Here is a 26307-nt window from a genome sequence, read left to right on the forward strand (position 1 = left end):
TGGAGAGAATTGCAGGTTCCATGGTCTGATGGTGAAGATGGGCCTTCTCAGTGGCTTAGATGGAGCAGTGGACAGCATATCCAGGTGTATATGGAGGATATGGCAGTACATTGAAACCTGCAGAGGACACCTGGTACCATAACGGAGGATGGAGGACAGAACAAATTGATCAACTGCCCCAGCCAAGTGCTGGCAGTGAATAACTGAGCAAATAGAGACTCAAAGGTGGACTATGTCAAATAGTAGATTCTGGAGAGATTTCATTGTGATTGGAGTGATGAGGTCGGCAGTAATTCACTACTGTTGAACTATCAAACCCTCTTGAGCAGTGTCCTCAGAGCATGTCCGACATCAGGGACCCTGGGGTGGTACTGGGTGGCTGTCCTCCATCCTAGGGTGCAGAGGTGGCTGGGAGGCTGGGTGTGGCTTCTCCCCTTTCTTCCCCTTTCCCCAGACACAGGAAGGAAAAAAAAGAGATTGTGGAAATAATGGTCTCACCCACCTTCCTATAGCCCTTGACCTTTTGTACCCTAATCACCAAGGTAAAAATCATCATAAAAAAGTTGCATTTTGTTAACTATAACTTAGAAAATAAAAAAAGTTATTAAAAATAACCCAGCCCCTTTCCATGCTGATCACTCCATGCATTTGCTGAGAATGCTGCAAGCATTCAGCTAATACTGGGGCAGGGTGCACAAGTGTGGCAGCAGCACATCACATTCCAGCACTTCTGTGCAAATTCCAGATGGGGAAGAGTTTCTACACTTGAGGGGCACTCACAGAAGGGGCTCCTTTCTTCCCTGGGACGGGTTCATTTTACAGTGAGACCTAGAACATTTGTGTACGTGTCCCCACCATGTGTAGCACATGAGCTCACTGCCTGTAGTGCCAGCATCTCAAGGGGACTGGTTCAAGACCTGGCTGTTCCCTCCACTTCTGATCCAGCTCCCCACTAATGGCCTGGAGAAGCAGCGGAGAATGGCTCAAGTCCTTGGTTCTCAGCACCCACGTGGGAGACCTAGAAAAAGCTCCTGACTTCTGGCTTCAGATAGGCTCAGCTCTGACCATTGTGCTCATTTGGGGAGTAAGGCAGCAGATGGAACATATCTCTATCTCTCCTCCTCTCTGTAATTCTGTGCTTCAAATAAAAATAAAGTAAATCTTTTTTAAAAATCAAAAAGCAGCCATAAAAAGATCACCATATGAAATTAATAAAATAGAAGAAAAAAATAACAAAAGGAAAGAGGCAAGAGCCTGAAGATAGATAAAGCCCTTGAAGTCTGACTAGGAAGAAACGGGAAAATGCAAAAATACAGACTTTTAAAAATGAAAAAGGATTAAATGAAAGAATGAATACAGGCAGTGGCATTGTGGCACATCAGGCTAAGCTGCTGCTTGCAGTGCCAGCATCCCAGCTGCTCTGCTTCCAATCTGGCTCCCTCTTCATGCACCTGAGAAGGCAACAGAAGACATACAGCTACTTGGGCCCCTGCCACCCATACAGGAGACTCAGATGAAGTTTCTGGATCCTGGTCCAGCCTGGTCCAGCCTACTTGTTTGAGCCATTTGGAGAGAGAATCTGTAGATAGATACCTGTTTCTCTTCCTCTCTATGTCCGCTCCCTGCCAGACTCCCCTCTTTGTCCCTGTCACTCTTAAATAAATAAATACTTCTTTAAAAAATCCTAGAATGACTGAATAGCAATGAGCCATTCATGATGGTACATTCACATACAAGGTTAGTAACTACTGTCCTTAGAAAGGCTGGCTTCAAGCACTGCCCTGAGGCAAAGCTATGACTCAATGTTAAGTGAGAACTACAAGCCATGGGGCTGGGTACACCATCTGTCCTATTTGTGTGAAAACAAGCAAGCACTTCACAACTCCATGGGCGCACCTGCCTGTCAGCTGTACAGAGACAGGAGGGGGAGCTAGCAGTTTAACCAGTCACTCCAGCAGAGAAAGGGGGGAACAAAATCGTCTGGTTTTTATTTATCTAAGATTTATTTACTTATTTATATTATTGGAAAGTCAGATTTACAGGGAGAAGGATCTTCTGCTCATGGTTCACTCCCCAAGTGGCTGCAACGGCCACAGCAGAGCCCTAGCTGGTTGGATTAGAATTCCCATGTTCTTCATGGGAGAAAGTGGGAAGGGACTTAGATGTGTGACAGGGATAAACTGAACACCTGAGCCTTCCAGCCTGCTTCCAGCAGCTCCCCCTCACTCTCCCGACGGAGGAACTACAGCCGCACTTGCCGCCCTGTGCTGGGCATGTGTTGTCAGGAGAGCGGACGTCCCACCTTCGGCCAGCTTTGTGTGGTTTTCCAATTCTGAGTTGTTTTGTGTCAAGTCTGGCACGGAGCATGTTTGCCATCACCGAGGCTTTTACACCCGTCCATGCAGGCTGAAGCTGGACACGGTGGTGCTCCAAAGAAGCCCTGAGGTCCATGCAGACGACTGGGGCTGGGGGTGAACAGGGTCTCCAGCCACTGGCCACTCCATTGGCCCAGACTCTGGTCCCCAGGGTAGGAACTCCAGCAAGGCCTCGGAGAAACAGGAGAGGGATAGGCTTCGCAGCACTTGGGGATGAACAATAAAATTGTATAATTTCCTAAACTCTGATGCTCCAAGGCAGAGCTTGGTAAACTTTGACCCACTGGCCAAATCTTGCTTGCTCCTGTATTGACGACTAGTTATTGGGGGACAGTTATAGCCGTTTTTTTCCCCTATTCTCACTGCCTGCCTATGCAATACACTGGCAGCATGCACTATCTGTGACCGAGACATGGGCCTTACAAAACCCCAAATAGTTCCTGTTTGGTCCTTTACAGAAAGCTGCCAAGCTCTGCCTAGGAGCAAACCCAGACAACCTGCTCTGACAATCACTGAAAAGAAATGACAGTACAGGTGTCCTGGGATGAGGGGTCTCATCAGGGACCTGAGGGACCCAGCTGCATCTGGAAGATGGAAGAACCCTAGGCAAAGCTGAACCCTAAGCCCTAAAACCAGGAAGAGCAGCAGCATAAGCAGAGCAAGCAGGAGGACGGAAACTAAGGCAAGAGCACGATTTTTTTTAAGATATACTTATTTTTGGGCCCAGATCGGTAGACTAATGGCTAAAATCCTCACCTTGCATATGCTGAGATCCCATATGGGCGCCAGTTCATCTCCCAGTGGCCCCACTTCCTAGCCAGCTCCCTGCATGTGGCCTGGGAAAGCAGTGGAGGACACGCCAAAGCCTTGGGACCCTGCACCCATGTGGGAGACTGGGAAGGGGCTCTGTGCTCCTGGGTTTGGATCGGCTCAGCTCTGGCCATTGTGGTCACCTTGGGAGTGAATCAGCAGGCAAAAGATCTTTCTCTCTGTCTCTCTTCCTCTCTGTATATCTTTTTAAAACAGATTTATTTCTATCTGAAAAGCAGAGGGAGACAAGGAGAAAGATTTTTCTGTCTACTGGTTCACTCCTCAAGTGGCCGCAATGGCTGAAGCTGAGCCAATGTGAAGCCAGGAGCCAGGAGCTTCCTCCTGGTCTCCCACATGGGTACAGGGCCCCAAGGTTTTGGGCCGTCCTCAACTGCTTTCCCAGGCCACAAGCAGGGAGCTGGCTGGGAAGTGGAGTAGCCAGGATATGAACCAGTGTACATATGGGTTGCCAGTGCTTAAAGGCAGAGGATTAACCTGTGAGCCACAGTGCCAGCCCCAGAAATAATTTTTAAATACTAGGAAAACAACAGAGGAACAAGTAAAATCTCCAAAACTGGTTCTTTACAGACAAACCATTTCCAAGAATGATCAAGGAGAAGAGGGAGAAAACTCCAACTACCAATATCGAGAATGAAAAAGGGTGACTGCACTGCAGTCTAAAAATGAAAAGGATTAGTAAAGGAATCCATGGACAAATGCCATGCTGATGTCTTCGACAATCTAGATGAATGGGAAAGTTCCTCGAAAAACACCAGCAACCAAAACTGACCCAAGGAAAAAAATCAAAACTGAGGATATGCCTATTAAAGTAAAATGACTGAATTAGTAATCCAAAGACTTCCCACAAAGAAAAACCCATGAGCAGATGGTCTCACCACCGACTGATACCAAACGCTTAAAGAAGAATGAACACCAGTCCTTCACGGACTCTTCCAAAACACAGCCGAGGACAGAACACCTGCCTGCTCTCCCGTTGTCAGGCCACTGCTACCCTAATGCCAAAAACAGTCCATCACAAGCAAAGCACTGGCTGTGGCCCTCGTGAATGTAAACATGCAAGTGCTTAACACAGCACAGACATGCCAGATTCTTCAGCTGTGGAAGGAGTATGTAATAGCCACACACTGACCAGAGACCCGAGGCCCGTTTCAGACAAAGCAGAAGCACACCCCCAAGCTGGGGACCAGAGGACACTCCGCAGCCCACACGGAACGGAAGCAGCACCAGCAGGGATTTTAACACAATGGCTTCTTGGGTTGTGGCCCAGAAGAAGCTCATGGCTTTGTATCAGCTCAGCTCTGGCCATCGGGGGTGGGGGGTGCATGAACTAGCAGATGGAAGATATCTCTCTCCTCTTTCTGTAAAGTCTGACTTTCAAATTAAAATAAATAAGTCTTTTTTTTTTTTAAGATTTATTATTATTGGAAAGCCGGATATACATAGAGGAGGAGAGACAGAGAGGAAGATCTTCCATCCGATGATTCACTCCCCAAGTGAGAGGCAACGGGCCAGTGTGCGCCAATCAGATGCCGGGAACCTGGAACCTCTTCCAGCTTTCCCACACGGGTGCAGGGTCCCAAAGCATTGGGCCTTCCTCAACTGCTTTCCCAGGCCACAAGCAGGGAGCTGGATGGGAAGTGGAGCTGCCGGGATTAGAACCAGCGCCCAAATGGGATCCCGGGGCGTTCAAAGCGAGGACTTTAGTCGCTAGGCCACGCCGCCGGGCCCAAAATAAGTAAGTCTTAAAGAAAAAAAAAAAAGCAGAGCAAAGGTCAGCATGGCATTACACAGGTTAAGTATCCAATACCAACATCCCTTACATCCACTGGTTTGAGTGCTAGCTGCTCTGCTCTGATCTAGCTCCCTGCTAATATGCTTAGCAATAAAACAGACGATGGCTCAAGTACTTGGGCCCTGCTGCCCACATCAAAGAACCAAATGCAGCCCCTGGTTCTGACCTGAGCCACATGCAGAAAAGGGAGGTGGACGAGTAAATGCAAGATTGATCTCTCTCAAAATCTTCTCTATTTTTCACATAAATGCAAATCTTTAAAAAAAAAAACAGTGACAGGGCCCGGCGGCGTGGCCTAGCGGCTAAAGTCCTGGCCTTGAAAGCCCCAGGATCCCATGTGGGTGCCGGTTCTGATCCCGGCAGCTCCACTTCCCATCCAGCTCCCTGCTTATGGCCTGGGAAAGCAGTTGAGGATGGCCCAATGCATTGGGACCCTGCACCCGCGTGGGAGACCTGGAAGAAGTTCCAGGTTCCCGGCATCGGATTGGCGCACACCGGCCATTGCGGCTCACTTGGGGAGTGAATCATCGGATGGAAGATCTTCCTCTCTGTCTCTCCTCCTCTGTATATCTGACTTTGTAACATAATAAATCTTTCAAAATAAAAAAAAAGTGACAACCCACCTGCCTCTCATTTATGTCCGACACACACACACACACACACACATGCACACAGAGCTTGCAGCTGTTATAGACTCAGAGATATGTTACAGACTATGAAATACTCCAATGCCTGAAAGAACCAGAAAGGATGCTTTCTTGGAGCAGAAGCTGGTGACTCTTATTTAAAACAATTCCTGTATTTAAGCCACATCTTTAAACCAACCACCACCCTTCACACTGTCCCACAAATGCTTGCAAGCCAAGAAATGCGTACAGTGAATTGCTTCTTAGTGCCTGCACTTGGCTGTTCTCAGCCTCAAGTCGCCATTCCTGCATCTCCACTGAACAAGTCCTGGACCTTCCGCCTCCCCTGTGGCCTCCCCAGCACCTTGGACCAGCCCCCACACTGCTCTCCCTCATTCATAGTCCCCTTCCTGGACACAGTGTCTGCCCCAGGAGTCCCTGTCTGCTTGCTCCTTCACCTCCCCCCATATCAAAGAGGGAGTGCATGAGAAGGTGGGAGCAGTGTGGCCTGGGGACTCAGGGTGGGTGGCAGCCTCACCTGTCCGAAGACGTACAGCAGCCCGATGGTGCCTCCCGCCTGCCCACCAAGGACCGAGGAGATCATGGAGTAGACGCCGCCGCTGCCCACGCCGCCGTGGGCGCTCACGCCGATACCGGACAGCACGGTGACAAGGGCCACAAGGATGACGCAGGACACCAGGAACATGCCCAGCAGCACACCCGTGTTGCCCTGTAGCAGAAGCAGCAAGGTCAGGAGAGGAAATGAGCCCCACCCCACCCCACCCCACCTACCAGCACCCACAGTGCTAGGAAAGAAGGCAAGGAGCCCCCAAGAGCCACAGCCCCATAGTGTTTGACTGGTCTCTGGTCTCCCAAAGCATGATGCCCAAGCTACATGTCAGGCAGGTGCACTGAAGGGGTTGTGATCCGCTGCTCCTCACCTCCTTCCCCACGCTAAGCCTCCCCGCTCATGTGGAGGCTTTGGACAGGCCAACTCCAGCTCTCTCCCCCACATATGCACTGTCCCTGCAGCCCTTCCTTGACTCCTCCGGATGCCAGGGCCTTACGACGTACAAAGCCAGGACTGTGACACAGAGTCCCGGTCTCTTCCCAAGTCCCTATTTCTAGGCAAGGTTTATGTTTTATCACAACTCTTCCTCCTGCCCGCTGGGGCCCAGACAAACTTAGAGGTGGCCCAGTGGCCAGGAGGTGCCACACCCATGCTCACGAGATGACTTTTAGGGACCCCATAGCTGGTCTGGGGTGAGACCAGGCCCTCGGGGAGAGAGTCGGCCAGCACATGATCTCCTCCATAGAACCTACCTCCCACCCCCAAATTTTGGTCAGAAGGCTGGCCAGGGCAAAACTCTGGAGGCAGCAACTGCTCACTCCAGGTCTCCTATGGGAGTGGCAATAGCCCAACTTCCTGAATTCATCACTGCTGCCTCCTAGGGTAAGTATCAGGAGAAAAGTGGCATCAGAAACAGCTGGGATTGGAACCCAGGTACCTAAACATGGGATGTGAGCCTGCCAACAGGCCAGCTTGGCTGCCTACCTCTTTCCACTATTTTTTTTTAAGATTTATTTATTTTTATTGGAAAGTCAGAGATATATAGAGGAGGAGGAGAGACAGAGAGAAAGATCTTCTGTCCAATGATTCACTCCCCAAGTGACTGTAATGGCTGGTACTGCGCCAATCTGAAGCCAGGAGCCAAGAGCTTCTTCCAGGTCTTCTACATGGGTGCAGGAACCCAAGGCTTTGGGCCGTCCTTGACTGCTTTCCCAGGCCACAAGCAGGGAGCTGGATGGGAAGTGGAGCTGCCGGGATTAGAACCAACACCCATACGGGATCCCGGCACATTCAAGACTTTCGCCGCTAGGACACCATGCCAGGCCCACCACTATTTTTTTTTAAACTTGAAGTACTTTGGGTGGACATTTCTGTCAACCACCTCAAACTGCTTGGGAGATAAAACAGAACATACATAAAATATAGGAGCTGGCACTGTGGCATAGTAGAAAAGGTTGGCACTTGCAATGCCAGCATCCCATGTGTGCATCAGTTCTAGCCCTGGCTGTTCCACTTCCAATCCAGTTCCCTGCTTATGCACCTGGGAAAGCAGCCTGCTCTCATGTGGGAGACCCAGATGAAGCTGCTGGCTCCTAAATGTAGCTCAGTCCACATATGGCTGTTGGGACCAGCTGGGGGAGCAAACTAGCAGATGGGAGATCTCTGTCTCTCCTTCCCTGTAACTCCATCTTTCAAATAAATATTTTTAATTTTTTTTTAAAGATTTTATTATTATTGGAAAGCCGGATATACAGAGAGGAGGAGAGACAGAGAGGAAGATCTTCTATCCAATGTTTCACTCCCCAAGTGACTGCAACGGGCCGGTGTGCGCCGATCCGATGCTGGGAACCAGGAACCTCTTCCGGGTCTCCCACGCGGGTGCAGGGTCCCAAAGCTTTGGGCCGTCCTCAACTGCTTTCCCAGGCCACAAGCAGGGAGCTGGATGGGAAGTGGAGCTGCCGGGATTAGAACCGGCGCCCATATGGGATCCTGGGGCGTTCAAGGCGAGGACTTTAGCCGCTAGGCCACGCCGCCGGGCCCTATTTTTTTTTTTAAAAGGTAAAATGTAGCCCCTCTGAGAAGTTAAGAGCTGTGCCGGGGTGCAATGAGCAGTAGCCACCACGATCTACGAGTCTCTGACCAAGGCAGGGTCCTCTGAACAGCCACCCCCAGTGGCACCCACAGAGAGGCAGCTCTGACTCTAAACTTAATGCTGCCTGCTAGCCATGACCGTGAGCTCAATTCCCATGTGAGTGGCACAAGCTGTACCTGTGGCTGCTGGGTCCTAACTTCCCTCTGCTCCGTCCTCTTCTGCAAAGCAGAGATAGCTACAATGTTGATTTCTGACATGGCCAAGCAACATTGAACTCAAGGAGAATTAACTACCTGTCAGGCACCCTGAATGCCATCTTTCATACAGGTGCTTGCTACGGCCAGCTATTCACGGAAATGATTTTTATGAACCTTCTCTATCCTTCAGTTACTCCATTTCCTCTTCAATGGCTAGCAGGGAGGATGGCATAACTGTGAGCTTTGTGGAGAAAAAGCTTCCAAAAGCCATTTAGGAATGGATGCAACCACCACCGCCACCACTGCTGATGGCTCACACAGCTGGCGGGATTTCCGGGGGACCCGGCCATGAATGATTCTGGGTGAGAATACTGCTTTTGCTGGGTTTCTGTTTTTCATGAAATGACTCATTCCTGGCTTCTTCCCTTGTTCACCCTTTCAAGGTGTCTGCTGTGATCACGTTCACCGCCCTGCACCAAAACCATCATTCCTACCAGATGTACCACCTTGAGATTTTCCAAGTTAGAAGTATGTTATCCGAGGTATTCTTCGGAGTTAACATTTCCTATTTCACATCATTTTTGGCATGACCTCGACTTACTTTAATTCTATGCCATTCTCTAAAAGCTCTAGTCTATTTTTGGCATTTCCCATTTGCCTGTATTTTTGTGATCAACTGTGACTCTCTTTAGGTGAAGTAATGTCAGCACTGACAAGAAGAAAGAAATCATTTCAGGGCAAGAGTTTGCCTGAGACTCCTTCAGAAGGGTCCTGCTAGCATTGCCTCATAACACGCATTTTCCATGAACTTTTGGAAGCACCCTTGTATTGGGGGGTGGGCAACCCCAAAGGTGGCCCCCAAGAGCCTTGACCCTAACCATACCCCTTACGTTGAATTTGGCTTGGATCTAGTGACACTTTAAGGCTGATTTTTTTTAGTTATTCAAACTGATATTAGTTGTAATTCATTTATTTTTTTTTTTAAGTACAAAATTAAGTATGCTTGTCCTTTTGATTTAGGCTACTGGTTTTATCCACAGAGTAACTCACTTTGAATGAATGGATTATTGCAGAAACAATGAGTTGTCATTTCTGAGATTTGGATGTGAAGTCTGGCTGGGGTGGGTGTCATGGTGAAACAGGTTAGGCTTACCACTTCGGATACCCACATCCCATATTAGGGTTCCTGAGATCAAGTCCTTCCCCCCCCTCAACTTTTGATCGAACTTCCCACTGATGTGCATAGGAGACGGGGTGATGGTTCAAGTGCTTGGGTTGCTCACACTCACAGAGGAGACCTAGATGACACTCTGGGCTCCAGGCTTTGGCCCAGCCCCCAGCTGCTACGGGCATTTAGGGAAGAAACCAGCAGACAGAAGTTCTATTTCTTTCTCCCTGTTGCTCTACTTTTCAAATAGATGAAAACAAACTTTAAAAACTTTTTAAAAAGACTATGGCTTCTGTACCAGGTGCTTGCTGGCTCACTTGCTGTTACTGGAGTATAAAGCCAGGGGAAGCCAGCTGCTGTGCCAAAAGGAAACCCTACAGAAGCCCCTATGGCCAGGACCAAGGCCTGCCAACAGCTATTGGAGGGCTGTATTTTTAATCAACAAATGGTAGTTGTGTAAGTTTCTCAGGTGCAATATGGAAATAGATTCTCCCCCAGCTCAACCTCAGATGAGCCCACAGCCGCATGAGAGCCTGGTCAAGAGGCACCCAGCTAAACTGCACTTGGATCCGTGAGCCCCAGATGCTGGAAAGCAACAAGTATTTGTTGATTGAAGCTGTTAAGTGCTGAAAACAGGTTGCCTTGAAGCCACAAATAACTAATGCGACTTAAACTTTCATTCTGGGAATGGAGCGGACACTTTCAATAGCATTATCTCAAGACGAAAACCAAAATGCAAATGAAACAGAATAAGCCTTAGTGCCTGAGTGCCAGGACTACAGCACTAAAAGTCAAAACAGATGGGCGCCCATTGTGGCATAAGATGTTATGCTATTGCCTGCAAGCTTGACACTGGCATCCCACATGGGGCCCGGTTATAGACCCAGCTGCTCCACTCCCAACCCCAGCTCCCTGCTAATGCACCTGGGAAAGTAGCAGAAGATGGCCCAAGTGCTTGAACCCTTGCACCCATGTGACAGACTTGGAAGAAGCTCCTGGCTTCTGGCTTTGACCTAGCCCTGCCCCAGCTGTTGTGGCATTCGGAGAGTGAAACAGAGGATGGAAGGTCTCTCCGTCTCATTCTCTCTCTGTAAGAGATCAAACAGAGGGAGGTTTTCCTTGCACACTCCATCACCATCCCTTGCGTGGATCAGAGCCTCAGAGACCCCCCACTCTCACTGACAGGCCTCACCTGCCACAGTGATCAGGTTCCTGGGCCTCCCTAGGACATGGGCTGCACAAACAGGGGCTGATCCCAGGAGCCAGAGGCTGCTGTCAGGATGACGATCCTGAGCTGCAGGCTTTGGCTGAGGGTGGCATCCCAATCAATTCGGGAGTTTGCGAGAAGCAGGAATTCTTAGCATCCAACTCTGAGAGCTCACTGACCCTAATCTAAGCCTCCTGTGTCTACCATACAAAGCACCTCTCAGACCCTCCAGGCTTGACTCCGGCTGAACCCGGGGGCTACGAAGGGGAAGAGGAGAGTGAGAGCTCAGGACAGTTCTACTGCACCCAGGACTCACAATGGGGGACCCCACAGGGTGAGGAACCCTTGTGCTTCCCCCTGAAGCAGGACTCGGCCACATGACAGTGATGTGCCTGTCCACTTAGCTCGACCGCAGTGTCCAGCAGTTTTGCCTAGCACTGACCTGGATGACATTGTGAGGGGCTTTCTCAGACGGGATGAACACCTGCCACCAGTGGGCTTCGCATGACAGCGAGGAAGCTCTCCAGCATGGGCCTTGTGTATCAGCTGAAGGCCACAGAGTGCAGGCTGGGCTTCCATGGCACAGATACCGTTCCCACACCTCTAGCATTGGACTCCACCCCCGGGGGAAAGGGCCCTTCCGACCTGCTAACTACAAACCCCACACCATGGCACCTCTTTCTGCCTTGACTCTGCTCCTTTGGGGGGGTCCTGACTAATGTAATCTACACCCTGTTCATTCGCTCTCTCTGACCTGTCCAGTCCAGCTTACCCTTTGAGACATGCCTCATTCACACCTCCTCCAGGAAGCTCTCCTGGACACCTCAGCAGCCACTCAAAGCTTATCCTGCCCCTGAGGGATTTAAGGCTGCCTTGAAATTTCTCCCGATGTGAGTTCTGCCCGCAATGCCCCCCAAAATCTGGGCAGGTGGCCAGGCAGAGGCCACCTTCCTGCCCTGCCTAGCAGCAGTATGGGGTCTTGCTTTGGGGTTCCTATTGGCGCCAAGTAGTACCTGGTCCCCAGAAGGTGTCCAGTAAGATTTGCTTCTTGGGCCAGATGTGGTAGCCTAGTGGTAAATCCTTGCTTTGCATGCACCAGGATCCCATGTGGGTGCCAGTTCATGTTCCAGCTGCTCTGCTTCCCATTCAGCTCCCTACATATGGCCTGGGAAAGCAGTGGAGGATGGTCCAAAGCCTTGCATCCCTGCACCTGTGTGGGAGACCCAGAGGAGGCTCCTGGCTCCTGGCTTTGGATAGGCTCCAGCTAGTTACAGTCACTTTTGGAGTGAATTAGCGGACAGAAGATCTTTCTCTTTCTCCTTCTCTCTGTTAATCTGACTTTCCAATAAAAAAATATTTTTAAAAAAAATTTGCTTCTCGATTATCGTGGGCTCACAGCCAGATGGTGCCAGGAGGTGGCACAGTGGACACACTGGTGACCTCCCCAAGGCCCACGATGAAAGAGACCCCTGCTTCCTCCAGTCGCCTTTTTCTGCCAGGGGCTACTGGATATTTATAACATAATTCGTGGGTTATCAGCTTAAAAATGAGCCTGTCATCAACTATTAGCCTGTGGTTGCCTTGTCAGGGCTAGCCCAAATGACATCCCCCGCGCCTTATCCTGCCTGCGGGCTGACCTGCACTGACAAGCACAGCAACTGGCCTCCCTGTGCTTGTCCTTGTTCCACGTGCATCCCAGAGGGGTCTCTCCTGCACCATCGAGAGTGAAGGGGGTGGCTGGGCCAGCCCTACCCGCGGCCGCATCACTCACCACCAGCCAGCCAGTCCTCAGGAAGAGCACGACCCCGAAGATGTTGATCATGCACGACGTGAACACACCGTCCCAGGTCCCGAACAGCACTGGCTCCCACACGGACAGCTGGGCCTTCCACCAGGGCCGGTGCTGGGCCAGGGCCCCCTGCAATCACAGCACACTGGGGTCAGGTGAGTGGCATTAGGAGGCGGGGGGAGGAGGGGAAACGGAAGAACAGGAGGAGGTAGGAGAACTCAAAGAAAACCCCAGCTTTGTACGAGGGTCAGGAATGCACAGACGTGTCTAGGGCGCTGACTCTGCAGCAGAATAACATTCCCCTGGTGCCGGAGAGTACCCACAAAGCAGCAGAAAACCTTGGGCCTGGGGCGAATGCTCAACTGGCTAAATCCTCATCTTGCTTGTGCCAGGATAACACATGGGTGCTGGATCATATCCTGGCTGCGCCATTTCCCTTCCAGGTCTGCTTGTGGCCTGTAAAAGCAATAGAGGATGGCCCAGAGCCTTGGGACCCTGCACCCTCACCAGAGACCCAAAAAGAAACTTCTAGCTCCTGTCTTCAGATCGACTCAGCTCTGGTCCTCGCGGCCACTTGGGGAGTGAACAAGTAGATGGAAGATCTTTGTCTCTGTATCCCCTTCTCTCTGTAGATCTGTCTTTCCACTAAAACTAATTAAAAAAAAGAAAACCTTGTTTGACAAACCTACTCCTGGGCCTGCTGTCCATTCAGCTGGGCTGCATCTCTGGTCTCTCTGGAGCCAGGCATGGCCCGGGGCTGAGAGCAGCCAGTGCAGAATGTAGGCAGAGACTCTGAGCAGCATTCTCGGGTGCTGTGGGGGTGTCTGGGCTACAGCCCAGCAGGACGGCATAAGTCCCAGCTGTGGCAGATTCTTCTAAGGCCCAGGTTGGGAGCAGCTCCCAGCAGGCAGCTCCTCACCTTCAGATAACCTCCCTTGATACCTTTAGTTCCCCCAGCCCTCCTCCCACCTGCTCAACACTGCGTGTAGAATTCCCTTCTGTTTGCAGCAGGCACCTACGGCGACTGGTTCTCTGGCAGGAACACAGAAGTGCCTACCTTCTGAAGAAGCCCCCTCCGCTCCAGCGCCCTGGGGTTCTAGACCATCCAGCACCAGCAGTTGTTTAGAAACCCTCGCTCATTCCTCCAACTCAAAAACAACAAAGGCACTCTGAGGCAAGGCACACCAGAAGGAAACCCAGTCTGAAAACGAGCCTAACACCAGCAGCTCCTGTAGCAGGCATGTTGCTTTGATAGGCTCAGGATTTGATCTCAGCCCAGACCTGAGCAGCCCTCCAAGGCCCTCACCTGGTGAATGGTTCCCAGCTGGGTGGGCGTCTGAGGCAGGAGACGCTCCCACCCAGCCGGGTTGGCCAGTGAGCATAGTTCATTACCTGCACAGGTGCTACCTGTGAGCCGCAAGAAGGCAGAGAAAGCAAGCGCGTAGCAGATCACCTAAGAGCCTGATCACGGGGCCCCAAGCGCTGGGCACAGGGCATGCAGCCACACTCCAGGATATAAGACTGAAACCCACTGTGGATCACAGCTTCTCCCTGTACCGTCCCTTCCTCCTCCCCCTCCCCTACCTCACCCACAGGGAGCCAGAAGGACCTCAGGTTCCTAGGGCAGGAGAGGGTGTGTAACAGGCAGCACCTTGCACCTGGCAGGAGGTGAAAGCTCTTGTTCCCACACAGCAGAATGCCTCGTGCTGCCAATGAGTGAGTCTGACACAGCTCAAAATAACTAGGAGGCAGGAGCTCAGAAGATCTGAGGACAGGCAGATGCCAATTACCCAGACTTCATCCCTATCCCGCATGCACTACTACCAACTTATCACACTCTACTCCACAGATAGGCTGTTAATGTAGCAAGTCAATGTTTTTTAAAACTTGAGGCTGGTGCTGTGGTGTAAGTGCGTTAAGCTTCTGCCTGCTATGCCAGCATCCCATGGGGACACCAGGAAGGGGCTTCTGGCTTTGGCTTGGTACCAGCAGAGAGAAGCTCCCCCTCTCTCTTACAAATAAAATAATAATAAAAATTGTAAAAAGCCCAGTTTCCTATCATAGCTGCTTGCAGGTGTGTCCTTGGTGGAAAAGAGTAGCAGGAACAATGCTAACCCAGGGGTGCTTGACACTGTCTGTCCTCTCCCCCTGCTGGACAGCGGGAGGGCACACCCCTAGTCTGGAGAAGGAAACAATGCCTGGAGCAGGGGGGGGCCTCCCTCCCCTGGGGTTACCAAGCATCTAGGTTGCAAAAACAGCCCTGTGGGGCCCAGCGGCGTGGCCTAGCGGCTAAAGTCCTGGCCTTGAAAGCCCCAGGGTCCCATATGGGAGCCGGTTCTAATCCCGGCAGCTCCACTTCACATCCAGCTCCCTGCTTGTGGCCTGGGAAAGCAGTTGAGGACGGCCCAATGCATTGGAACACTGCACCCGCGTGGGCGACCCGGAAGAGGTTCCAGGTTCCCGGCTTCGGATCGGCGCACATTGGCCCGTTGCGGCTCACTTGGGGAGTGAAACATCGGAGGGAAGATCTTCCTCTCTGTCTCTCCTCATCTGTGTATATCTGGCTGTAATAAAAATGAATAAATCTTTAAACAAAAAACAAAAAACAAAAAACAAAAAAAAACAGTCCTGTGGCTGAGCCCACTCACCCCTAATTCATTCACTCTTGTCTCCCCAAAATGAAAGTCTTGGGGTTCCAAATCCTGACATTCTGGGCTCGACCTAACTGAATCTGTCTGCCTACCCATGCAGGCCCTTCGGCTGTGCTTGTTCTCTGTGGGCCCTGGGCAAACCCCCTACTCCCTTGCCTCTTGTGGACCAGTGAGGTTGCCAGGGTCGGAGGGTACCATAGAGAGGCAGATACCTGAGCCACCCTGCCCGATGAAAGAGAGCAGGATGCAGTTTGGCATGGCTTTGTGGGATGTCGGGGCGGGGTAGGGTAGGGAGAGTGGGTTTCCTGCTCCATGTCCCTGGGTGGCACACTACATCACTGTCTTCCCACACCTGCTCGGCATCATTGTGCAGAAAGGGCCCATGTCTGATCCAAAGGCAAAGATCCTCCCTGCTCACCTGAAGACAAGGTGTCGCCCGCCACCAACGCCAGCACCACACACTCTGTCAGTGACCTTCCCAGGTCCTCACCATTGATGGGAAGGTGGGCAATCTCCCACATCTCAAATGGGCTCTCCTACAAAGCCCTTGGGGCCTAAGATGTCCTCTGCCCCCTTAGTGCCTTCACACTCATTTCTCTCGCCTCGGGGAGTGACCAGCAAGGATGGCTGGGCGACAGCTGGGCACCATCAGGCCAATCGTGGGCATGTCTTCATACACCCGGGGGAGGGGTCCATCTCACCCATTGGTGGCCTCTTTGGAACCTCTTTGTCCCCACATGTGGACCCAAGCTGGGGAGATTTTCCCTGAGCAGAACCTGCACCCAGCAAGTTGAGCTGAGTCAAGAAACAGAAACACTATGCCCAGGGCAATGATGGGAGCTGCTGCCCACGAGCCTCGGGCCCCAGAGACGCAGAGGCACCTGCTGGGCACTCGGGCCCACCCGTGCCATGGGCAATGCAGCCTGGTCCTCTGCACTGCACTTCGATCGGGCCAGGGGCTATCCCTGTGGCAACGGCCAATTACACCTGCAGAGACGGCATCTGCCTGGATTGCCCTGCACACCTGAGAACCGGCTTCCAAAACGACAATCAGCTCCTTGCCTCTTCAGCATTGGACAGTATGCCAGACCCGCTGCCCAGCGGTCAGCCCATGGGCAGGCGACGAGCCTCGATTGCCTTTCCTCCTGCCCCTGCAGAGGACACTGGCTGGAGCCCAGTGACCCCCAAGGCCACCTGAGGCACCTGCACACAAAGCCCAGAGTTGCGTGCCGTCTCCTAGGGCCTCCATAGCCTTTATGTGCCATGATCATCACAACAGTTTTGTGCAAGTGTGAAACACAATGTGATTTTAAAAGCAGGTAAGGATTGGGCTCGGCAGCGTGGCCTAGTGGCTAAGGTCCTCGCCTTGATCCCATATGGCTGCTGGTTCTAATCCCGGCAGCTCCACTTCCTCTCTATGTCTCCTCCTCTCAGTATATCTGACTTTGTAATGAAAATAAAATAAATCTAAAAAAGAAAAAAATAATAAAAAAAAGAAAGTTTCACTTAAAAAAAAAAAAGCAGGTAAGGATCTCTTCAGGGAAGCTAGAAGGAAGATCAAGAAAGAAATCCCTGGATCTGTGCATTTTCCCTAGGCAGCTGGCCCCGAGTGTGTCCCAGCTGCTCTACTTCCCATCCAGCTTTCTGCTTATGGCCTGGGAGAGAAGTAGAGGATGGCTCAATGCCTTGGGACCCTGCACTCATATGGGAGACCCTGAATAGGTCCTGGCTTGTGGCTTCGGATCGGCTCTGTTCCAGCCATTGAGGGCACTTAGGAAGTGAACCAGTGGATGGAAGATCTTTCTCTCTGACTCTCCTTCTCTCTGTAGATCGGTCTTCCCAATAAAAGTAAATGCATCTCAAAAAAAAACCAAAAAAAAAAAACCAAAAAAACAAAGTCACCATCTAAGGGTGTTGTGGCTCAGTGTGTTAAGCAGCCACTTGTGACACCAGCCTCCTTTACAAACACCAGTTCCTGAGTCCTGGCCATTGTGTTTTGGATGGAAGCTACTAGCCAATGCACCTGGGAAACCCGTGGACGATGACCCAAGCACTTGGGTTTCTACCACCCAGGGAGACCCCAGTGGAGTTCTAGGCTCCTGGCTTTTACCTGGTCCAGCCCTGGCTGTTGCAGCCATTTACGGAATGAACCAGTGTATGGAAAATTTCTCTCTGTCTCTTCCTCTCTTTGAGTGTGAGTAATTACTCTTTCCAATAAAATAAATCTGAAGGGCGCGGGAGCAGGGAGGGAGAAAAGGAGGGAAAGAAAATCACCATCTTTGCCATATCCCAGTGTCACTGATTCTGCTAAGAGTTACTGATGATGTTAAAGCTAGTGGGTGGCAGACCACAGCAGAGGTTACTTCCATAGCACCTAAATAACTCCCAACAAATCCTGCATTCATTTTAAATAAAAGTCAGCAACTTTGGAGTGAATGAATGGAGTGGACATGATGCAAAGCTAATGTTATCAGCAGGGGCCAGTGGACAACACACGAGCCCGACAGGCTGCCTGGACAAGGCAGCTCACTGCTAGGGTGTTCCTACAAGAAACCCAAAGCACCAATCTCACCATGACAGGTCACATTCTACAAAACACCTGTCAAGGTCATGACAGACCCAAGACAAGGCCCAGGATCCCAATGAAAGGAGAGTAAGAAGACGTCACAATAAATGCACCTCATGGCTGGTCCCATGGGATAGCACACTGGCTTCTGCCTGCAGTGCCAGCATCCCATGGGGGCACTGGTTTGAGTCCCAGCTACTCCATTTCAGATCTAACCCAGCTCCCTGCTAATGGCCCAGAAAAGAAGTGGATGATGACTCAAGTCCTTGGATTCTTGCACCTATGTGGAAGACCCAGAAGCAACTCCTGACTCCTGGTTTCAGACTGGCCCAGCTCTGGCCATTGCAGCCATTTGGGGAGTGAACCAGTGGATGGAAGATCATTTTTTTTCTCCCCTGCCCTCTCTGTAAATTTACCTTTCAAATAAAAATAAAACAACTCTTTTAAAATTTTTGTGTTTTCTTCGCTGGGGGCCTAGTAACATCCTTGGGCTATTCAGTCTCTCTCCCTTTCTCTCTCACCCAGCCTTATTTGCCCCCCCCACCCCTCCATAAATACTGCTAAATGGTTAAATTGATTGTAACTAGGACAGGTGATTAGGCCATCGCTTGGGACACTCTTGTTCCGCTAGGAGTGCTTTTGTCTGATGCCCGGCTCTACTCCCAATTCCAGCTTCCTGTTAATGTATGCCCTGGGAGGTGGCAGGCGATGGCTCGGGCAGCTGGGTCCCCTGTCCCCCACACGGGAGGGAGACCTGAATTGTCTAGTTGCCCCATCCCAGGCCCAGCCATTGCAGTCCTGGTGGGGGGACACTGAATCAGACAATAGATCCCTCTTTATCTCTTGGTTTTTTTTCTCTCTCTCCCCTCCTGTCTCTGACATAAATAATTTCTAAAAAAGAAAATGTATAGGCAGCTATAACCTTGACAATATAAAAATAATCTAAAAAAATCGGAAATGAGAGAAATGAATCAGTATGCATAATGTTTCATTTTTCACATCAAGAAACAATAAAAACATAATGAGCTGGAAACAGATTAAAGTCCTAATGACATCTGTTACAGCAAATGTAAATCGAGACTTCTCTGGTAGAAAAGAGAAGAATTTCATTTTATATCATTCTGTATTGTTTAAATCCTTTTGACTGCAACAAAAACACTAACGTTTTATTTAAAGATAACCTACCACCTTATTAGAAATGCTTATAAAATAGAACAGGTTTCATTGCTGACCTAGCATGAATAATCCTGATTACAACCATCATTTTATTCAGCAGTCCAGTTCACCTAAAGAATTCTGTGACCTGATTCACATCCTGAATGTTTTGAATGAACAGGGTATTTGAGAGATGAGGAAGGTGGGGACAGTGTCGTGGCTTAGTCAGCCAATTCTCTGCTTGCAGCCCTGGCATCCCCTATGGGTTCTGGTTCAGGTTCCGATTGCTCCACTTCCGATGCAGCTTCTGCTAACGTGTGTTCTGGGGAGCACCAGGTGACGGCCCAAGCACTCGGGTCCCTGCCACCGTGGAGAAGACCTGGACGGAGCTCTAGTTTCCTGGTTGCAGCCTGGTCTAACACCTGCTGTTGCAGGCATTTAAGGAGTGAACTAGCAAATGGAAGTTCTCTGTCTCATTCTCTCTCTCTCTGCCTTTCAACTACATACATAAATCTTCTTTAAAAAAAAAAGACATTAACCTTTATAATTAACACCTGCCCCCAATTTTGTGTATAATCTATAAAAAGAAACAAACATATAATTTGTTTTTGTTTTGTGTTGTTTGGTACTGAAAACTGGCTAAAATTTTTTTAAAAGTGACTCAAAATGAGTCATGCTTTTCTCTTTTAAATTAGATCTATGAGCACTGGGGTTCATGCTAGAGCAAGGACCTAACTATTCCTGGCTTAGTGAGGGTTGCTAAGACACCACTGCTTCCTATCAATCAGCAGCACCGAACACCGGTAACCAGGGACAGTGACCTTGCGTGCAACCTGCAGGTTGCCCACCCATTAGGAAGAAGCACAGAGGACCCAGCACAACGGCTCAGGGGTGAAATCCTTGCCTCGTATGTGCCGGGATCACATATGGGAGCCAGTTTGTGCTCCAGCTGTTCCACTTCGTGTCTAGTTCCCTGCTTGCGGCCTGGGAAGCAGTGGAGGATGATCCAAAGCCTTGGGACTGTGCACCTGTATGAGAGATCAAGAAGAGGCTCTGGCTCCAGGCTCTGGGACTCAGATCAGCTCAGTTCCAGCTGTTGCAGCCACTTGGGGCGTGAACCAGTGAATAGAGGAGCTTTCTATCTCTCTTCCTTTCTGTAGATCTCACCTTCCAATAAAAACATGTCTTTAAAAAAATCTTTGACGAAACCTTTAAAACATAAAAAATCATTTCAAAAAAAAAAAAAAAAGGAAAAAACACAGATCTAGGCTTTTTCCCCCCACCATGGTTTTCTCTTTTCATTGCGAGAGGAAGAAAACACTAGAACAAAAGCAAAGAAATTGCACACAGAGCCCTCATCCTAAGAAGCACCAACAAGAGCCTTAAAATGCCAGGACTAGGACCCAGCGCTGTAGCCTAGTGGCTTAAGTCTTTGTCTTACACTCACCGGGATCCCATATCAGTGCCGGTTCTAGTCCCTGACAGCGGCCGGGATGGCCCAAGGTCTTAGGATCCAGGATCCTCCATCCACATGGGAGACATGGAGGAGGCTTTGGGCTCTTGGCTTCAGATCAGCACAGTTCCAACTACTGCGCTCACTTGGGGAGTGAATCATCAGCCGGAAGATCTTCCTCTCTGTCTCTCCTCCTCTCTCTGACTTTCCAATTAAAATAAATAAATCTTAATCAAATAAAAGAAGATGCTAAGACTGCCCCATGAAGACTCTCCCCACCTGCTTAGCCTAAGTCCGCTGCCACCGCCACTAGCACAGAACACCACAGTGGTCTCAGACTAGGCACCTAACAATTGGAAAGAAAAAAACTCCATTTTAAGGATGGGATTAAATTACACTATGATTGGACTCAGCGCAATGGCTCAATTACTAAATCCTTACCTTGCAAGCACCAGGATTCCATGTGGGTTGAGCCAATTTGTGTTACAGCTGCATTACTTCCCAACCACTCCCTGCCTGTACCTGAGCAAGCAGCGGAGGACGGCCCAAAGCCTTGGGACCCCACACCCACGTGGAGACCTGGAGGAAGCTCCTGCCTTAGGACTGGCTCAGCTCTGGACATTGCAGTCATTTGGGGAGTGAACTAACAGATGAAAGAGCTTCCTCTCTGTCTTCCCTTTTCTTCTTAAATCTGATCTGTTTTTCCAATAAAGATAAACAAATCTTTTTTTAAAAGTATACTATGAGGCCCGGCACAATAGTGTAGCCTTGTGGCTAAAGTCCTCGCCTTGTATGCACCAAGATCCCAAATGGGAATCGGTTCTAATCCCAGCTACCCCATTTCCCATCCAGCTCCCTGCTTGTGGCCTGGGAAAGCAGTCGAGGACGGCCCAAAGCCTTGCGTTTTTGCACCCGTGTGGGAGACCCAGAGGAAGTTCCTGGCTCCTGGCTTCAGATCAGCATAGCTCCAGCCATTGCGGCCACTTGGGGAGTGAATCAATGCATGGAAGATCTTCCTATCTGTCTCTCCTCCTCTATGTATTTCTGAGTTTCCAATGAAAATAAAAAATGAAATCTTAAAAAAAAAAAAAGTACACTATGGTTGTAGAAGAGCAAAAGGAGATACTAAAGTAAATTTTACTGAGGTATGTTTTGTTCTTTCCACCTTACTATAATTACCTGGTATTATGTTGTGCATACATTAACAGCCTAGTGTTTAACCTAGAACGCTGGGCCCACCACAATGACTCAACTGGCTAATCCTCCACTTTGCAGCATCCCATATGGACAGTTGTTTGTGTCCCAGCTCTCACTTCCCATCCACCTCCCTGCCTGTAGCCTGGGAAAGCAGCAGAGGATAGCCCAAAGCCTTGGGACCCTGCACCCACTCAGGAGACCTAGGAGAGGCTCCTGGCTTCAGATCGGCTGAACTCCAGCCATTGGGGTCATTTGGGGTGTGAACTAGCAGACTGAAAACCTTCTCTGTCTCTATGTGTCTCTGTAAATCTGCCTTTCCAATAAAAATAAATAAATCTCAAGAAAAAAAGGCTAGAGTTGAAAGACATGCTTTGATCAGAGAAAGCATGAAATGAATGGGAGAGTACATCAGTCAGCAGTTCTTCCACGTATAGGAAGTTGGTGGGTCAGGCCTGAGCAGAGTCTGCATCCCCTAGTGGCACATTAGTCAAATTACAAGAATAGTCCTTCAGTTACAAGCACAGCATCTAGCCTTCTCTCTGCAAATCTCAACGTATTAAAAGATGACCAACAGCTGCACTTGGGTAAAAGGTATATGAAGACACTAAGAAGGCTACAATTCACCTAGTCTATGCATTTACAGAACGCATTCTTCATATTTCTTTTCATTTCTGCATCTTACAATGTTATGATGACTCAAAGTTGGCTGGCCTGGCAAACACTGGCCTTTGGGGCTGGCTCCATGGCATATTAGGATAAGCTTCCACCTATGGTGCTGACATCCCAAATGGGTTCCAGTCAGATTTCTGGCTGCTCCACTTCTCATCCAGCTCCCTGCTTATGGCCTGGGAAAGCAGCAGAGGTAGCATAAAGTCACAACAATGTCCAGTCTCCTGGCTTTAGATCAGCAAAGATCGGGTTGTTGCAGCCATTTGGGGAGTGATCCAGTGGATGGAAGATTTTTTTCTATCTCCTTCTCTCTGTAATCTTGCCTTTCAAATAAAAACAAATCTTTAAAAAAGTCTCTTAGTCACTCAATCTGTCCATTCACATCCAGAAAGAATGAGTTCAAATTTCTTTTCATTTCTGTATTTTACAATGTTAGGGTAACCCAAAAGCTTTGCTGGCCTGGGAAACGTTGACCTTCCCAAGGGCAGTCAATTTTTAGGGAGCACATAGAGTTTAGGACAGAACCCACTTAGTTATTTCTAGGTCTGCAGCCCCAATCATCTCCCCATTCAGCTCTCACCTACCAGGCTGGCATTTCCTTGACCTAATCATGCCGGCCCCTGGACACTTAAGTGAGGCAGAGCCCACCAGAGCCACTCAAGCTGGCTGCTCAGCCTTGCCTGCCCCTCTCACAGCAACACCAGTGAAGGTTTTCACATCAGCTTTCTGCTTCACTCAGCAATTGACCCCTGGAGCTTCTCCAGGAACTGTGCACAATAAAAACCTGCTCTCTGTGGCAATGACAGCTCCATGCCCTCATTCAGTGCCCTCCGGTAATTAAAAGCCTGCAGGCACCTGTGAGTCAGGCATGGAAGCCGACTGGGTCACTTCACTGAGGAATGTGTTCACTTGTTTCCAAGCAGGACACCTGCAATGCAGAAAATGTCTGCCTGCTGCTACAGGTTAAGCTGTCTGCAGCACTCGCATCTCCAGTCAGAGGGCCGGGTCAAGTCTTGGCTGCCCCACTTTGGATCCAGCTCCCTGCTGATGCACCCAAGAGAGCAACATAAGATTGTCCAAGTGCTTGGGTCCCTGTAGACACATGGGCCATGTGGACAGAGTTCCTGGCTCTGGGCATCGGTGTGGTCAATGCCAGCGCTGCCTTTTGTGACCATGAAGGGATGAAACAGAAGATTCTGTTTTTCTTGCTCTCTCACGCTGCCTTTTGAAGAAATCTTATAATGACATAGAAACAGAATAGCTCTCTTCTACTTTTTACAAACATACAGCATTTAGGTTCATGTACCATTTGGGAGCAAAGTAACGATCAGAGCTGCAACACGGGCCAGCGGGAAGAGCAAGAAGGAGCGGGCTGTTACTTTCCACACAGAATGCCTGGGAAGTCCCTCTAGTCCCCAGGACTGCCACTGTGCCTCCCCACAGGCTCCTGGACATAAGCCTCTACCCTCTGCAGCCTGTGAAAGCGGGGTCCTGCCCATTTGCCAGGGTTGGTTTTCCGGTAAAGCTAATTGCTTGCAGCCACAGGCCCTTCCCTGCCATTGGGTCCTTTCCAGAAATGATGCCTGACTTGGCATTTGCCACACATATCTTCTTTCCTAAAGACAACCCCTTCCCCAATCTGTACAAACTTTAAGCCCTACAAACACTGGGAAGGTGAGGGAGGTGTGAGTGTGGGAACACCAGGCATGGGCTCTGTTCCTCCACCCCAACAACCACCTGGGCCCCCAGCATCTGAAATTGTACCAGGTAGTACTGGCAAGAGCGCAGTGCTCAGTTTCACCTTTTCCTTTGTTCTCTGTTACATCCATTTCTTTCCATCCTAACACAGCGATATGCCATTGCCTAGCATTTGGAGGGCCAAGCCTCACTTTGCATATTGGCTTTTTAAGGATGCTAACACACAGTGAAAATGCAAGTTGCTTCTTCACTGCACCCTGCCTAGTGAAGACTCGGAAAACAAGAGCAAAGTTTGAGCCTCAGAGCCTGGCAGCAGAGTGACGTGAAAACTCAAGGTATGCGTGTCTGAAGTGCCCCGGAGCTGCCCCCTGTAGGTGGGCGCCTTGCCCTCAGCCTTGCTCTGTCACTGTCACTCATGGCAAGTCATTCAATATCTCTGGGCTTGCTTCCTGCCAGGCTAAGCAAGGGGACTGCCTCCCCATGCACTGTTGTTCTCGAACTTGACCAGAGACTAAACTGTTCTTCTCTTATCATGCCACACTGACTTGGGAAAAAGCCAAAAAGAGGAGGAGGAGGAAGAAGAAGAAAGGGAGCAAGCCATGGGCCAGGCTCAGCAGCCTAGTGGCTAGAGGCCTCACCCTACATACGCCAAGAACCCATGGGGGCACTGGTTTGTGTCCCAGCTGCCCCACTTCCCATCCAGCTCCCTGCTTGTGGCCTGGGAAAGCAGTGGAGGACGGCCTTGGGACGCTGCACCTGCGAGGAAGAAGCTCCTGGCTCCTGGCTTCAGATTGGCTCAGCTCTGCCTGTTGCAGTCACTTGGGGACTGAACTAGCGGATGGAGAATCTTTCTCCCTGTCTCTCCTGCTCTCCGCAAATCTGACTTTCCAATAAAAAAAAATAAATCTTTAAAAAAGAAAAGAGAAGAGAAGAGAAGAGAAGAGAAGGGAAGGGAAGGGAAGAGAAGAGAAGAGAAGAGAAGAGAAGAGAAAAGAAAAGAAAAGAAAAGAAAAGAAAAGAAAAGAAAAGAAAAGAAAAGAAAAGAAAAGGAAAGGAAAGAAAAGGAAAGAAAAGAAAAGAAAAGAGGGCAAGCCAGGGAGAAAAGGACAGAAAAGGAAAAGTGTGGAAAGGCAGACAGGTCTGAGACTCCAGCCAGGGAGGACAGGGACAGAGCAGGTGGGCCTCACCCTCACACCTGAAGCCCTTCTCCTCTAAGCACATTTTCTGGCATGGGCCCATGGGAATGATCTGGCTGAGACTGTGCCTTAGGCCTCCTGTGGGACTGGGCTCTGCTGAGCCAAGCCATTCACTCGCTGACTGGTCCTCCCATTCATTCACCCCAGCAGCCTGGGGAGCAGACACACACTCCCCTCCTCAGTGGGATTCTGAGCCGACACTGCAGGAGCACTCACAGGGAACCAGGTCGAGTACTAACATGTCTAGATGTTACCTCTTCTGATCTTGCTAATTCTCTAGGCTGATATCAATGATGGAAGTCTTTTTTTCAGGCAGGAAGTAGAGGTGCGGTAAGCGCAATCTGCCCAAGGTCACAACATGCTAGAGTTTACTTCTTGAACTTCAGTTGCACCAGGATTAACTCGGGCATTAGCCCTCTGAACTCAGTAGGCCACCTAAGAGCAAGAAAACTAGCATCTGTTCCTAAAATGATCAGACCCAAATGAAGAATCCGTTCCATTCAGCCACTTCTCACCTAAGCCATGAGTATCTCCTTGGCCAGATGTTCCGCCAGTTGCTTTCAAGTCACAGTGACTATAGAAGAGCAGGCCAAGAATGAAGGGTTTGGCATGACAACGACCTGTCTTTCCACCTGGCACTGCTTGCTTAAGACTCTGTCCTGCAGGCTACAAAGTTCTGGTGGAATTCCTGACACACAAGACGAAAGGGAAAGAAAAAAGCCTTCAAAGAAAGCCAGCCACGCCCAGGGGTCAGCTCCAGAGCATCAGCTGCCCCCTTCTCTCCCTCCCCAGAGGCCACTGACCTCCAGCTGGGGGGCTCTGCTTACCCCACTACAGCAGCCGGGATTAAAACAGCCCAGGATCTTAGCATCCAACACACCTACCTCACAGGGCTCAGTCCCTCATCTGCCAAACCCAACGACCATTTGGCACAGGGATTAATCTACTACCTGGGATAGCCACTTCCCAATTCAGAATAACTGGGTCCCGGGCCAACTCTGATTCCAGCGTCCTGCTCAGGAGTACCCAAGGAGACAGCAGAGGGTGGCTCAAACACTAGGGTCCCTGCTACCC

At 50.0% G+C, this 26307-nt stretch overlaps 1 protein-coding gene across 1 annotated transcript in view; it reads right to left on the reverse strand.

The window, feature by feature from the left end:
* The window catches only part of SLC12A8 (solute carrier family 12 member 8), a 155737-nt gene that overhangs the window by 122980 nt on the left and 6450 nt on the right, over window positions 1-26307 (reverse strand). Inside the window, exons 2-3 of the mRNA XM_058662009.1 lie at window positions 12631-12777; window positions 6163-6354 (exon numbers count right to left, since the gene is read on the reverse strand). Of these exons, the coding sequence (XP_058517992.1) occupies window positions 6163-6354; window positions 12631-12777 (339 nt within the window). The remainder of the gene's footprint in view (window positions 1-6162; window positions 6355-12630; window positions 12778-26307) is intronic.

Source organism: Ochotona princeps, chromosome 3, assembly GCF_030435755.1.
Source record: "Ochotona princeps isolate mOchPri1 chromosome 3, mOchPri1.hap1, whole genome shotgun sequence".
In the NCBI taxonomy this organism is placed as follows: Eukaryota; Metazoa; Chordata; class Mammalia; order Lagomorpha; family Ochotonidae; genus Ochotona; species Ochotona princeps.